The sequence below is a fragment of the Amphiprion ocellaris genome, chromosome 15 (assembly GCF_022539595.1).
Source record: "Amphiprion ocellaris isolate individual 3 ecotype Okinawa chromosome 15, ASM2253959v1, whole genome shotgun sequence".
Taxonomy (NCBI): domain Eukaryota; kingdom Metazoa; phylum Chordata; class Actinopteri; family Pomacentridae; genus Amphiprion; species Amphiprion ocellaris.
Window position 1 is genome coordinate 5,357,782 of NC_072780.1, and position 14,617 is coordinate 5,372,398.

General features: G+C 36.4%; 1 protein-coding gene across 2 annotated transcripts in view; it reads right to left on the reverse strand.

The window, feature by feature from the left end:
* The window catches only part of LOC111572034 (transmembrane protein 79-like), a 22,464-nt gene extending 9,106 nt beyond the window's left edge, over positions 1-13,358 (reverse strand). Inside the window, exons 1-5 of one of the 2 annotated variants that reach the window (XM_055018201.1) lie at positions 13,201-13,358; positions 11,513-12,264; positions 9,476-9,670; positions 9,164-9,386; positions 5,449-5,661 (exon numbers count right to left, since the gene is read on the reverse strand). In XM_055018201.1, coding sequence (XP_054874176.1) covers positions 5,469-5,661; positions 9,164-9,386; positions 9,476-9,670; positions 11,513-12,158 — 1,257 coding nt within the window. In that variant the 5' untranslated portion in view covers positions 12,159-12,264; positions 13,201-13,358 and the 3' untranslated portion in view covers positions 5,449-5,468. Of the gene's footprint in view, positions 1-3,145; positions 5,662-9,163; positions 9,387-9,475; positions 9,671-11,512; positions 12,265-13,200 lie in introns of those variants that run through there. The other variant, XM_023275512.3, reaches the window with a different exon arrangement.
* Between the last annotated feature and the right edge of the window lie 1,259 nt (positions 13,359-14,617).

Consider the following 14,617-nt stretch of genomic DNA (forward strand, 5'->3'; position numbering starts at 1 on the left):
CGTTTTTTTTGCGCCAAAATTCATGATGATTTTTTTTTCAAAGAAAACCTTTCTGGAGTGTTTTTCACGGCCTCCTTTACATTATTTCATCATATGGCACGTTTTTACAACATGTTGAAAAATCGCATTTTTTTTTCGACATAGTATAGTAAGGCGTTTTTTTGCGCCAAAATTCATGATGATTTTTTTTTCAAAGAAAACCTTTCTGGAGTGTTTTTCACGGCCTCCTTTACATTATTTCATCATATGGCACTGTTTTTACAACATGTTGAAAAATCACATTTTTTTTTCGACATAGTATAGTAAGGCGTTTTTTTTGCGCCAAAATTCATGATGATTTTTTTTTCAAAGAAAACCTTTCTGGAGTGTTTTTCACGGCCTCCTTTACATTATTTCATCATATGGCACGTTTTTACAACATGTTGAAAAATCGCATTTTTTTTCGACATAGTATAGTAAGGCGTTTTTTTTGCGCCAAAATTCATGATGATTTTTTTTTCAAAGAAAACCTTTCTGGAGTGTTTTTCACGGCCTCCTTTACATTATTTCATCATATGGCACGTTTTTACAACATGTTGAAAAATCGCATTTTTTTTCGACATAGTATAGTAAGGCGTTTTTTTTGCGCCAAAATTCATGATGATTTTTTTTTCAAAGAAAACCTTTCTGGAGTGTTTTTCACGGCCTCCTTTACATTATTTCATCATATGGCACGTTTTTACAACATGTTGAAAAATCACATTTTTTTTCGACATAGTATAGTAAGGCGTTTTTTTTGCGCCAAAATTCATGATGATTTTTTTTTCAAAGAAAACCTTTCTGGAGTGTTTTTCACGGCCTTCCTTTACATTATTTCATCATATGGCACGTTTTTACAACATGTTGAAAAAATCGCATTTTTTTTTCGACATAGTATAGTAAGGCGTTTTTTTTGCGCCAAAATTCATGATGATTTTTTTTTTCAAAGAAAACCTTTCTGGAGTGTTTTTCACGGCCTCCTTTACATTATTTCATCATATGGCACGTTTTTACAACATGTTGAAAAATCGCATTTTTTTTTCGACATAGTATAGTAAGGCGTTTTTTTTGCGCCAAAATTCATGATGATTTTTTTTTCAAAGAAAACCTTTCTGGAGTGTTTTTCACGGCCTCCTTTACATTATTTCATCATATGGCACGTTTTTACAACATGTTGAAAAATCGCATTTTTTTTCGACATAGTATAGTAAGGCGTTTTTTTTGCGCCAAAATTCATGATGATTTTTTTTTCAAAGAAAACCTTTCTGGAGTGTTTTTCACGGCCTCCTTTACATTATTTCATCATATGGCACGTTTTTACAACATGTTGAAAAATCACATTTTTTTTCGACATAGTATAGTAAGGCGTTTTTTTTTGCGCCAAAATTCATGATGATTTTTTTTTCAAAGAAAACCTTTCTGGAGTGTTTTTCACGGCCTCCTTTACATTATTTCATCATATGGCACGTTTTTACAACATGTTGAAAAATCGCATTTTTTTTTCGACATAGTATAGTAAGGCGTTTTTTTTGTGCCAAAATTCATGATGATTTTTTTTTCAAAGAAAACCTTTCTGGAGTGTTTTTCACGGCCTCCTTTACATTATTTCATCATATGGCACGTTTTTACAACATGTTGAAAAATCACATTTTTTTTTCGACATAGTATAGTAAGGCGTTTTTTTTGCGCCAAAATTCATGATGATTTTTTTTTCAAAGAAAACCTTTCTGGAGTGTTTTTCACGGCCTCCTTTACATTATTTCATCATATGGCACGTTTTTACAACATGTTGAAAAATCGCATTTTTTTTCGACATAGTATAGTAAGGCGTTTTTTTTGCGCCAAAATTCATGATGATTTTTTTTTCAAAGAAAACCTTTCTGGAGTGTTTTTCACGGCCTCCTTTACATTATTTCATCATATGGCACGTTTTTACAACATGTTGAAAAATCGCATTTTTTTTTCGACATAGTATAGTAAGGCGTTTTTTTGCGCCAAAATTCATGATGATTTTTTTTTTCAAAGAAAACCTTTCTGGAGTGTTTTTCACGGCCTCCTTTACATTATTTCATCATATGGCACGTTTTTACAACATGTTGAAAAATCGCATTTTTTTTCGACATAGTATAGTAAGGCGTTTTTTTTGTGCCAAAATTCATGATGATTTTTTTTCAAAGAAAACCTTTCTGGAGTGTTTTTCACGGCCTCCTTTACATTATTTCATCATATGGCACGTTTTTACAACATGTTGAAAAATCGCATTTTTTTTCGACATAGTATAGTAAGGCGTTTTTTTTGCGCCAAAATTCATGATGATTTTTTTTTCAAAGAAAACCTTTCTGGAGTGTTTTTCACGGCCTCCTTTACATTATTTCATCATATGGCACGTTTTTACAACATGTTGAAAAATCGCATTTTTTTTTCGACATAGTATAGTAAGGCGTTTTTTTGTGCCAAAATTCATGATGATTTTTTTTTCAAAGAAAACCTTACCATAGTGTTTTTCACAGCCTCCTTTACATTATTTCATCATATGGCACGTTTTTACGACATGTTTGAAAAATTGCATTTTTTTTTCGACATAGTATACTATGGCCAAAAGTCATGATGATGTCTTTTCCCACAAGACGTCATGGTTCAGTATGTGGTCGAAAATGTCACAAAATCGTCAGTTTAGTTTGTGGTCAAAAATTTCATAAATACAGTTTAGGTTGTGGTCAAAAATGTCACGAAAGCGTGATAGTTTAGTATGTGGTCAAAAATGGCAAAAAAATGTCAGTTTAGTATGTAGTGAAAAATCGTGAAAAAACGTCATAGTATGTGGTCAAAAATGTTGAAAAAACATCATAGTTTAGTATGTGGTGAAAAATGGTAAAAAACCCATCATAGTTTAATATGTGGTCAAAAATGTCACGAAAACGTCATAGTTTAGTATGTGTTCAAAAATGGCGAAAAAATCCGGGGATCCGGAGGAGAGAGAGAGAGAGAGAGAGACACTTGTCCTGGGTAAAGGATGAGAGAGAGAGACACCTGTCCTGGGGAACACTCGGGCTGGAACACCTGGGCAGTCATTAGCTGTAACACATTACATCTAATACAATAGCTGTAGTCCAATAAATGACAGGCATTAGCTCTCATACGTTACTTTAATACATTAGCTGGTATACAATAGCTGTGGTACAATAATAATAATGATCATGGATAAGATTTATATAGCGCTTTTCAAGGCACTCAAAGCGCTTCACAATGAACCCATTATTCATTCACTCACACATTCTCACTCGGCGGTGATAAACTACATTTGTAGCCACAGCTGCCCTGGGGCAGACTGACGGAAGCGTGGCTGACAATCTGCGCCTACGGCCCCTCCGACCACCACCAGCATTCACACGCATTCATACCCCAGTGTGAGTAGCAGCACTGGAGGCCAGGTGGGTAAAGGGTCTTGCCCAAGGACACAACAGCACATGACTAGGAATTTGTTATTGATTCATGAAAGACCCATGTTTATAATTTGTGGCTTAACCCTCGTGTCGTCCTGTGGGTCAAAATTGACCCGTTTTAAAGTTTGAAAATGTGGAGAAAAAAAAAATTTCACAGTGAAACTTCTGATGTCCACATTTTCAACATTTTTGGGAAATCGAACATTTTTTGGTGGGAAAAAAGAAATGTTAAAAATGTTTCTTAAGAACATTCACTAAAAATTTTATTTTGGTGAATGTTCTTAAAGAAAATAGAAGTTTTACTGATATATATGTAATCACTTTAGATATTTTTAGGATTTTTTTGGGAAAATTTTTACTAATTTTTTTGGAAAATATTTACAAGAATTTTCTTGTCAAATTAGGAGAATTTTTTAAAAAGTAATACTTTTAAGGGAAACATTTAAGGACTTATTGGAATTTTCTTCCTGAAGGTTTTGCAAATTTTCAGAAATTTGGGGAATTTTTGGGGATTTTTTTCAGACAAGGAAACAGTTCTTTTTGGTGCCTGTAAATGAAGACAACAGGAGGGTTAAACTTTGATTTTTTTTTGTGTGTGTAATCGCTCTTTTCTGGACAGATAATTAGTGAAATTAATATATGATCAGCAGCTGTACACAGTTATAGTTCATAGTGAAGTTTTATTGAGCTCATTCAAGGTCCCAAATATGAATCATATTTACTTTGTCTTTTCAGCAATACTGAAAAAAAATCCTTCAACAGAAAGCAGAGACTATCCAAAAATAGAAAAGCAGTTGATGCTGCTATAAACAAAGAAAAAGCCTTTGATCAGTAAAACAAAAGATGCATTTAACAGTTATAAATATAAAGTTTAAAGATTACCACAGACACAGTGTGTCTACAAAATAAAGTAAAAAAATCATACAATTCATAAAAACAACTTGATGCTCATAATTCAACCTCATATAAAAAAAAATCTAATATTACTCTTAAATATTAGTATATTTTTTCTAAATCTGTGTTTACATCCGACTGTGTTCAGGTTTTATATTTCTCTTTATCTGCTGCATCACATCCAAACTCTGGATGAGCTCACATGAATCTCTTTGGCCTTACAACAGACGTCATCAGCTCAAAATAGAAACAAGTTAAAGGCCGTTAAAAAGTGTCTGATGGAGGATAAATGTGAATACAAAATTAGTAAACAAGCTGCGAGAAGAGACGACCGTCAGTATACATCCTTTACAAGCAGAGTACGTAAACTTTTAGGCATTTTGATCTCAAACTAGCATGAGAATAATTCTTCTGCATTTCTTTATACGTAGTTTTAGATTGAAGCTTTAAATTCATCCACAGACTGGTTTATAGAGCTGATTTAGTTGTGAATGGAGAACAGAATGAAGAGTAGAAGTTGTAATTCTTAAGATTCGAATGAAATCAGACCTCACTTTTGATGGTCACCATTAAATATATTTACACTCTGAATTTTCCTGTTTTTTTTTTATTAGTAATCTGATATTCCAAGAAAAGCATTTAGGCTGACTTTACAGCAGTTTCTACTGTTTGTGTTTCATTCGGTTGCTCTCTATGCAAGAGCTGGATTTAGTTATTCCAAATATAAAACTTACATCCTGCTGCAGCCACACGAAACGCAACATATTTGTCACTTTGGTCGGCAAAAACGTGTAAACAAAATGTTCAGAATTCGCAGATTATTGTGTGTTTTTGATCAAAGTTTAAACCCTGAGCTAGTTTGGCTGCTCTGTAAACAGACACACTGGCTGCTTTCCTGCTGCATCTCTCACAAAGTCAAGGAGTGTTAGCCGGAGTAAGAAACCACATTTGCTATTACCATGGTAACCACAGGTGTCGCTGAATCACCTCTTGAGGATTACAACTTTAAAGGACATCTAAAGAACAAACTGAGGTGTCTGTGTGAGCTGTGATATCAGAGGTGTTTCAGTAGTTTTGTCTGTCAGCTCCTCACCGACTTCCAGGTGTGGTTTTTCAGCCCCACCAGCGCTGTTTAGGGGGAGGAGCCGTCGTTGGCGACGCCACGTCGAAAACCGACCCCTGTCCGACCGACGAGCAGACGTAGTAGAGGTTGACGCCCAGCATGACCAGGATGGGGAAGAAGGAGAAGCCGAAGCCGAGGCCCCGGATGCTGCTGTCCAGAGTGAGGCAGAGCCAGTAGATCAGCCTGAAAAAACACAGAAAATACCAACATCTACAGTCAGCTGGATGAACGATGACAACATCTGATCACTGCACATCAGCCCACTTTTCAGCAGGAACATCAGACGACTCGCCTCCTTCATGCCTTTCATCAGTTTTTCAATCATGACTCAAAGGTGAATAAAAACCCTAATAAATGCTTCTTTAAAAAAAAAAACAAAAAAAAAACTTGTCCTAATTTTCTCTCATGTGTTTCATTCTGAGATTTAGATTTCTGAGCTCCAGTGCTTTTCTGTTTTTTACTAGATAGCTGATTATTTAAGATTTTTAAAACTGTTGCTATAAAAAAAACATAAGATATTCAAATTTAACAATATATTTATACAGTGTAGCACATTTAAAACAACCTGAGTAAACCAAAGGGCTGTACATGTGATTGACAGCAAAACATAAACACGGGATAAAACTTTTAAAATTAATTAGTAAAACAAAATAAAATACTCAAGCGAGCAAAACAGGATAGCAACTTAAGACCATTAGGAGAAAAAGGCCACTGAAAACATTGTTTTATGTCTTGAGGAGAAACATTTGATTAAAAGAGGTAGACTATTCCAGAGTTTTTAAACTACTATTGCAAAGACTCGATCATGGTCGAGTTAAAAGCAGTTGTTTGGAGGATCTAGGAGGCTCTGAAGTAGAGTAAAGAAGTTCTAAAATGTACCCAGGTGTCAATGCATGCATGGCTTCATACAAAAATACAAGAACCTTAACATCAATTCTGTTTTTAACAGGCGACTGGTGCAGAGATGCTTAAAAGTTAGTTAAAAGTCCGGTACAGAGTTACAGTAATTTAACCTTTAGAAGATTTAATGCATCGGTCGGTCTTCATGTCATTGAAACAGAGGAAGAACTTCAGTTCAACAAATGTTCCTCAGCGTTCACTACAGAATTAACTTCAGAGATACAAGAGATAATAATTATGACCCAAGAATGAAAGTACCAGAGCTCAAAAACAGTATTTAACTTCAGAAATCAAATGTGTTTAAAGTTGCTCCTAATGATCACATAAAGATGTGGAGTAAAAAGCCTGATGTGAAGAAGAGATGAAGGGAAGGCAGAAGCTAAATTATTCACAATAAAAACATTCATTTTCAGACGATCTCTCCAGGGGAAAGCTGTTGCATTGAGTTTAAAAACAAACCTAAGAGAAAAATAGAATACAAAGAGTTAACCCTTAGATGCTCCAGTGATTGGACCCTACACTCTTCCAGAAGGAAAAATGACCCTTATAAGAATCAATGTGTTTTTATGCCATTTTTGGGTCATTTTTGTTAAGAATAATAAGTTGTATTACTGTTAGTATTATATTTTTGCCAACACAAGAATGATTTTGTGTTTGAAATATGTTTATTTTTCACTTCATTACAGATTTTGAACATTTTGATAATTGAAAAGAAGAATATTACAGAGAACAGCAGTGGAAGAATGTCAACATCCATTCTGTTGACATTTTTCCACTCTTTTCCTCCAACTGTTGCTGCTCTCCGTCCCACCAAGTTTAGGGTTGTAATACAAATATTACAATTTCTAAAAAAGTATAAAAGGTAACTTAAAAATTTAAATGGAATGGTATCAAAAACATCGTTTTTGAGAAATAGCTGGAATATGAAATGATAAAAGCTTTTTATTACAAAGATATTACAAGAAAATGACCTCTCCGGGTCATTTTTAAACCACTGATGTATCTAAAGGTTAAAAAGAAAAGTTCAGTGGCTGGTATCTCTCATCTCTGCTGGATAATCACAGCATAAAGTGGTTTCAGAAAGTCACAGATAATGAGGCGGTTTCCAACATGATGCTGTACAGATTGCAGATAGACACAGAGCTTAATGTAAAGAATTAATGTTTTTTTTATTTATTCTATTTTTCCAAGAACTATCACAGTACATCACTGAAAAATATAAATGCAGCACAAAAATGTAGTTAATGTAAATCTTGTGCTATACTTAGAGTCTCTTTAAGTCCTCAGAGTACCACAACACACTTTTATAGCAAGAGATAACCGACTAAATGTTTGAAATTAAATAGTTCTATCCTGTATTTAATGCTGCTCCCTCTTCTGATATTTACTTTTGATGCATAACTCTGTAAAAATGCAAAGAAAAGAGTGACTTCGTGGCTAACTTAACTAAGCGATTAGACAAGTTTTAAAGCCAATTCATAATTGAATCAACTTCTAAGGAGGCAGACAGGGAGCATAAATGACTATTAACTGTCCAGAAACATGCAGGAAGTAGTGGATTGTGAAATTAGTTAAACATTCACCTACATTATTTAGATAATCTGCTTAGTCGGGTTGTTTTAATCAGTCCTGATCACAGGTGGTTTTATTGTTGTAATGCTCGTCTAGTCTGTCATGTCCGCATATTTTAGTCACAAACTGTACGACGTTCAGAGGTCGTTAACAAGCCTTTTTTTTTTTATTAGACATTTCTTTGGAAAGGAAATATGCAACCTGACATTTTTTAGCCTTGACTCATGAGCTTCACTCGTCTTTTTAACTGAAGGCAAACATGCAGCCTGAAAACAGAAGCAGAAAACAACGTTGTATGTCGCCTACAATGACCTGATTGTTTTAAAAGTAAAGACAGTTATCTGCCCCAGACACACTAAAAACTTCACAACCTAAACAAATATTTGCAAACCAGGACAGATTCAGCAGGTTTTTTCTCGCCTCAGATGCTTTCAGAAATACTTTTTGCTGAAGTGTTTGTGTAATAAAAGAGAAAGTTGGTCTGACGTTTCCACCGGACTGAGGCTAAAGCGCTGTCATGCAGTGTTGCCACTCCTCAGTAAGGAACGTAGCTATTGGCTGTCCTAAAAGTCTCTAAATGACGTCATCGCCTAATTTGCATAATTGTCCATTTGCAAGTAATTGTAGTGGACACTGTAGGAGAGAGGAATAATGTTGTGGGAGAGACAAAAACAGGCGTCTGGATGCAGAGTGGTGTGGGTCTCCTATAATCTGACTGCAGCTGGGACTGCTGGGAGATTTCTGTGACGAAGACCATGTAACGCTTTGTGTAGTCAGTTAAAATCTCGAGATTTTGCTCATGTTTGTTCTGACAGCCTCTGTATTGAATAAACATTATTCGCATCAGACTCTGAAGACTGCTTGAAGACTCTTTCTTGAAAACTTTTCGAAGACTCCAACTTTTGATTCAGAATTGATCTTTGACTTTATGTTTGACAAAGCTGCCTGATCATCACTGGCCCTTAGCAGGTGGACTGAGTCACAACACATACAGATATTTACAGGCTAGAAAGGAATATGTAAACACAGTCAGGAAATCATGTTGGGACATCTAGAGCCAACTCCTTTCAAGCAGCCATTCAGCCTGACTGTGGTTCAGTAAAGCCAGAGAACGAAAAGACATCCTGGGTTTGTTGAACTTGTTTTGAGTCCCGGTGGCCTCATTTCCCTCCACTAAATCCTAAAACTGAAAAGCTGTTGTTGACACACCTACCTGCCGAACACAAACACGATGGTGAGCAGCGGCACCAGTTTGACGAGGTCCTGGTCGATGTACGTCGCCATCACAGCCAGTTGCAGGAAGAAGAAGAGGAAGAGGGTGAGCGACTCGTTGACATAGTGCCAGTGCACCGCCACGTCTCTGTTCACCACTTTGTTGTCATAGAGGGGCTTCAGGACGCTGAAACGCAGCCGGGCGATTCCCTGCACCACCACACCTGCAGACACACAAGAGCCACTATTACCCGAGTGTTTTCAAGCTGTACACATTCAGTTTATTGGTCTGACTTGAACATCGACACCTCACCGAGCAGGATGGGGATGATGGCGAAGAACGAGCAGCGCAGCGTGTACACCACCCTGATGGGGGCGCTCTCCAGCAGCGGTGAGTCGAAGGGAATGAGGGCGTAACCTCCCCACACCAGGAGAGGGAAGAGCAGCGCTGCAGCTAACGTCGCTAAAACCAGCCTCAGTTTCTCACTGCACAGATGTTCACACAGGTCTGAGGGAGAAAAACACATCAGATACCTTTAACCCTCCTGTTGTCCTCATTTACCGGCACCAAAATATATGGTCTGAAAAAAATTAAAAATTCAGCAAAAAAATCCCCCAAATTTCTGAAAATTTGCAAAACCTTCAGGAAGAAAATTCCAATAATTCCTTAAAAGTTGCCCTTAAAAGTTTAATTTTAAAAATAACAAACAAACAAAAAAAAACTAATTTGGCAAGAAAATGCTTGTAAATATTTTCAAAAAATGAGCAACTATCTTCCAAAAAAATCCTAAAAATATCTAAAGTGACTACATATATATCAGTAAAACTTGTAATATTTTCTTTAAGAGCATTCACATTTTGCTGGATTTTGGTTGATTTTTTTGTGAATGTTCTTAAAAAAAAAAAACATTTTTAACATTTCTTTTTTCCACCAAAAAATGTTCAAAGATTTCCCAAAAATGTTGAAAATGTGAACATCAGAAGTTTCAATGTGAAAATAGATTTTTTTTCCCCACATTTTCAAACTTTAAAACAGGTCAATTTGACCCCCAAGACAACATGAGGGTTAAACAAAGTTATTATGTTATGAATCAAGTGTGGAAAATTACCACCTGCATCTCTGTGTCAGGACAAGGAGGGTGACAGCGAGAAAAAGATGACCTGAAGTCACAGCGTGATTCATCTGGAGGCATAATTATATGTGATTATATCTGAATAAAGACAAAAAGATCAGTGGGTTGTGCTGTGAGAGTGAAAAACATTTACTTGCCACGATTTGAACAAACACGTGATTAAATAAGCAAATGAAAAACACGTGTTCATCATTTATATTCTTAAAACTAAAAATGCACTGAAATAATCAATACACTGAATCCAAAGCAGTGAGCTCTGGTTTTAAATAAGGGAGATTATGAGTCTCTCTTCATTCTAAAAAGAAAAAAAATTGCATTTCTATAATAATCTTGTGGAATTTTGGCCTAATTTGATTTAATAACACTTTAAAAGTTTCCTTAAAAGTTTCTATTAAAAGTTTTATTTTTTAAAAAATCCCCCAAATTTGGCAAGAAAATTCTTGTAAATATTTTCAAAAAATGATGAAAAATCTTCCAAAAAAATCCTTAAAATATCTAAAGTGATCACATATATATCAGTAAAACTTCTAATATTTTCAGCGAAATTCGCTGGATTTTGGTTGATTTTTTTGTGAATGTTCTTAAGAAACATTTGTTTTTTTTTCCAGCAAAAAATGTTCAAAGATTTCCCAAAAATGTTGAAAATGTGTACATCAGAAGTTTCACTGTGAAAATCTATTTTTTTTCCACATTGTCAAACTTTAAAACGGGTCAATTTTGACCCACAGGACGACACGAGGGTTAAAGACTTTCTTTTATCCACTACTTCCTTTTTAACTCCTTTTTTGCACATTCACTAAAGTTGTCTCTATTTGTATCTATTTAACAATTTATCTTTAAATATTTGATTTTTTCTACACTTTTAATTCAAATGTTTTATGCTGTTCTTCCTTGTTTGTAAAGATTTAATGATTTATGTAAAACACTTTCTTCCTTATGCTCTTATGAATACAAAAGTCTCATTATTATACAATTACCTCTAATGCAAATCTGACCCTCTCCAATCTGCTTTTTGTTTATTTTTGAGTACATTTTCAACAATCAAAGTGAACTGAAATAAGAATTTAAATAACATGTCTTTTGCAGAATAAGACTGTTTCCAAACAGTGAGAAACGACGGATGAATGTGAAATGTCGAGTCCATTGTTTGATCGATAAATTGTTAATAATCTTAACAAATATGGGTCCAAGTGCTGCAGTTTGTGTCGGATACTTACAGAACTTGTCGTCCTGCTCGGTCCACTGGGGGTAATACTGCACAGCTGATTCAGGCTCCATCTGAGGCTCCATCTCCTCCTCCTTCTCTATGATGTGTCTGCTCTCCGCTGGAGCCTCGCTGCGGGACGGACACACAATGGTGACATGTGGAGTGATGCCCAGAGAGGCTTTCTCTGAGACCCACTTCGACTCATCTTCTTCCTCCTCTTCCTCTTCATCATCTGCAAGCGATCCATCTCCTTTATCGTCCCGCTGCACCTCGATCTCGTCGTCCCTCCACCTCTCGCCCTCAGGCATGCTCTCCCTCCATATGGCTTTGTTTTTTATGTCACTCTCCGGCTGACTCTGCTCCTCTGACAGATCCTGGCTGCCTCCGCTGATCCCCGTGTCTCTCTCTTCGGGCTCTGAAGCTGCTTTATCCGACCAGACTCCGTCGTCCTGGTCCAGCAGAGGCGTGTTGTTTTTGTCTCCTGGCCACGGTAGAGTGCTCGGCTCCAGATGAGCAGAGCTGGTCATTTCCTCCTCTTCTTCCTTTAACTCCTCGCTTCTTTCCTCTGCGCTCTTACCGACCTGTGGCTCAGCAGTGGGACCAGGAGGTGCCACCTCCTCCACTTTATCTGTAATCAAACCACCCGGCCCGGACATTCTTGAGCGCTCAAAATAAATGCTTCTTTTGCTTCAGCTGATACTCGTTGCACTGCCAAGGTGTGACTGTTAGCAGACGTTAGAAGTCATTTTAGGTTGCATTTCCCTGTAAGGAAGAGGGAAAAAATGTTAGAGGCACGTTTAAAAACAACACCCTGCTTCACACACACACAAAAAAATCAAAGTTCACTGCTTATCATGGGTGTGTTTGCCTCTATGGCTTGTTCTGCCCCCACACAGGCTGACACTGTGCACACAGCATGTCTGAGTTTCTGCAGCTTTGTTTAGTAGTACAGAAAATACAGCAGAGTACATTAAAGGTTTCTATGAATAATTATGAATGGCAAAGAATAAGATTTCCAAATAATAACAGTGCAAACACCTCAACTTATTCAGAGAGAGAGAACTGTAAACTTTTTGAGTATATCAGTAACATGTCTTGTTATTGAAAGGAGATGATATACATTTATAATACTGCATATTTACCTCATGTCACCACTGTGAAAAAAAAATTAATCATATATTAAAACAGAAAGCAACACACTTTCGACTGAACTAATGATCGGTTTCATTAACTATTAATACAGCCGATCAACACAAAATGAGAATATTGTGTAAAAAAGCTTAATCACGACTCCCTACAAACATCTACATATGTTTTCAAATGGCATAGTTTGAAAGACAGCTCAAAATCTCAAGACATTCAGGTTAAAGTTGCATAAGACAATAAACCCTGAATTTAAGCTACTAAATGCTTCACAAACAATAAAAATCTGGGTGTTAGCTGCTGCAAACACAGTCTTAACTATTGTTTATGATATTGAAAACAGCCTACTGTTTATCAGGAGGTCGCTGTAACGCATTTAAAGTTTTTTTTATTACCTGTATAAACTCTGTGTAGCTCCTGTGGCCTGCTACTTAGCCGTGAGGAATGTAGTTTCAACTTTAAGCTAACACTTGTTTAGCTAACCTGTGTTTTCGGTTGAGTTTTGTAACATTTCAACAGAGAGACAGAAATATTAAACATTCATAGTTCACGTACCTGTTTTTAATTCGGTCACATCATCGAAACAACCCGAAACTCGCTGTAAAAGCAGCTGCTGGACTGTTTTTCTTTTTCCCACAGGTGAAGTGAGAAGTTGTCTGTCAGGTGAAACCAGGTGTTCAACTCACTCTTTAACCGCAGATAGCAAACACACACGATGTATCACTCCGCCGCTGTTTCTTCGGACCGAAAACGTCAGCGCACACGTCGCCCTCTGACGTCATTCCGGCGTTGTAGTCCTTTCACCTGGCGCCATTTTGAAGCGCCGTGTTGGTGCCTTAGCCGAGACAAATGACAGATTTTAGTGCTGCTTTTCGATATTTTAATGAAATAAACACGAAAACCAAGCAGAAGGGAATGTTATTTCACACGTGAGAAGTTATATTACAATATTTAACGTTTCTGAATGTGTTAAATTTGATACATCACTGCATAGATGTAATTATTTTTGTGGAGAAGCAGAGGGTGCCCATGAATTTATGTTTATACGGAAGAATATGGGCACTCTATCCACTCTTTTTTAACATAAGGAATTTTATATTCGTTGTTTCAAAACACAACATCTGTACAGCAGAATGGACGTCATGAAACAACCAAGTAAATACCATACTGGATGGCAAATAATACTGTCATAATAATAACAGTGTAATTTTAATGAAGCTGCATCTTAAGGTGGACTTTTATATTTACTGGTCACACTACCTGATCATTGTCCTTATAAAGTCAAAACTGACTAGACTGTGGATCAATTCAGTGGTTGAGAACCAGCTGAACAGTTCAAAAACCTTTTGTGCACAATTTGATAAATTGAACCCTTTTCTAGCAATAAAATTACGTTTTTAATCTTCTTCTCTAAGTCAGAAAGGACGACCATTCGGATGCTGTTTGTATTTTTGCTCAGTTTGCAACGAATGCATAAAAACATGTGAGAAGCAGATGACTTAGTTTGAAAAAACATTCTAATATTACTCAAAAGGCTGTTTATAGGGAGCTCTGAACCTTTGTGTATGTCTAAAACTAGAGGAGCCACCCCTATAGAACAACTTTCTGGGACTTTTTGGGGAAGAAAAAGTACCTATTTGGTCTTTTTTAAAGGCCTAAATAAACTTCCCGGCAAAATCTGTTATTTTTGGAGTTATGTCCTGTCACTACTGTTTGGTCAAAAGCCTGCAGACACAATAATACCTCCATTTTCACTCTGAACACGTAAATCACAAGCTCATATGATTGCTTAATCTTTTGCATCAGCCACACAAAACATTTCTATAAACTGGTGCAGAAAAGGCAGAAATTGTTCCTTTAAAATTTCAGCGAGGCAGAAAATGAAGCGTTTGATGCTTAAAGTTTCTTGTGGAAGAACCTTCAGACACGCCCATGAAACCTACGCCCATGCATCACAGTAACTAATCCTTCC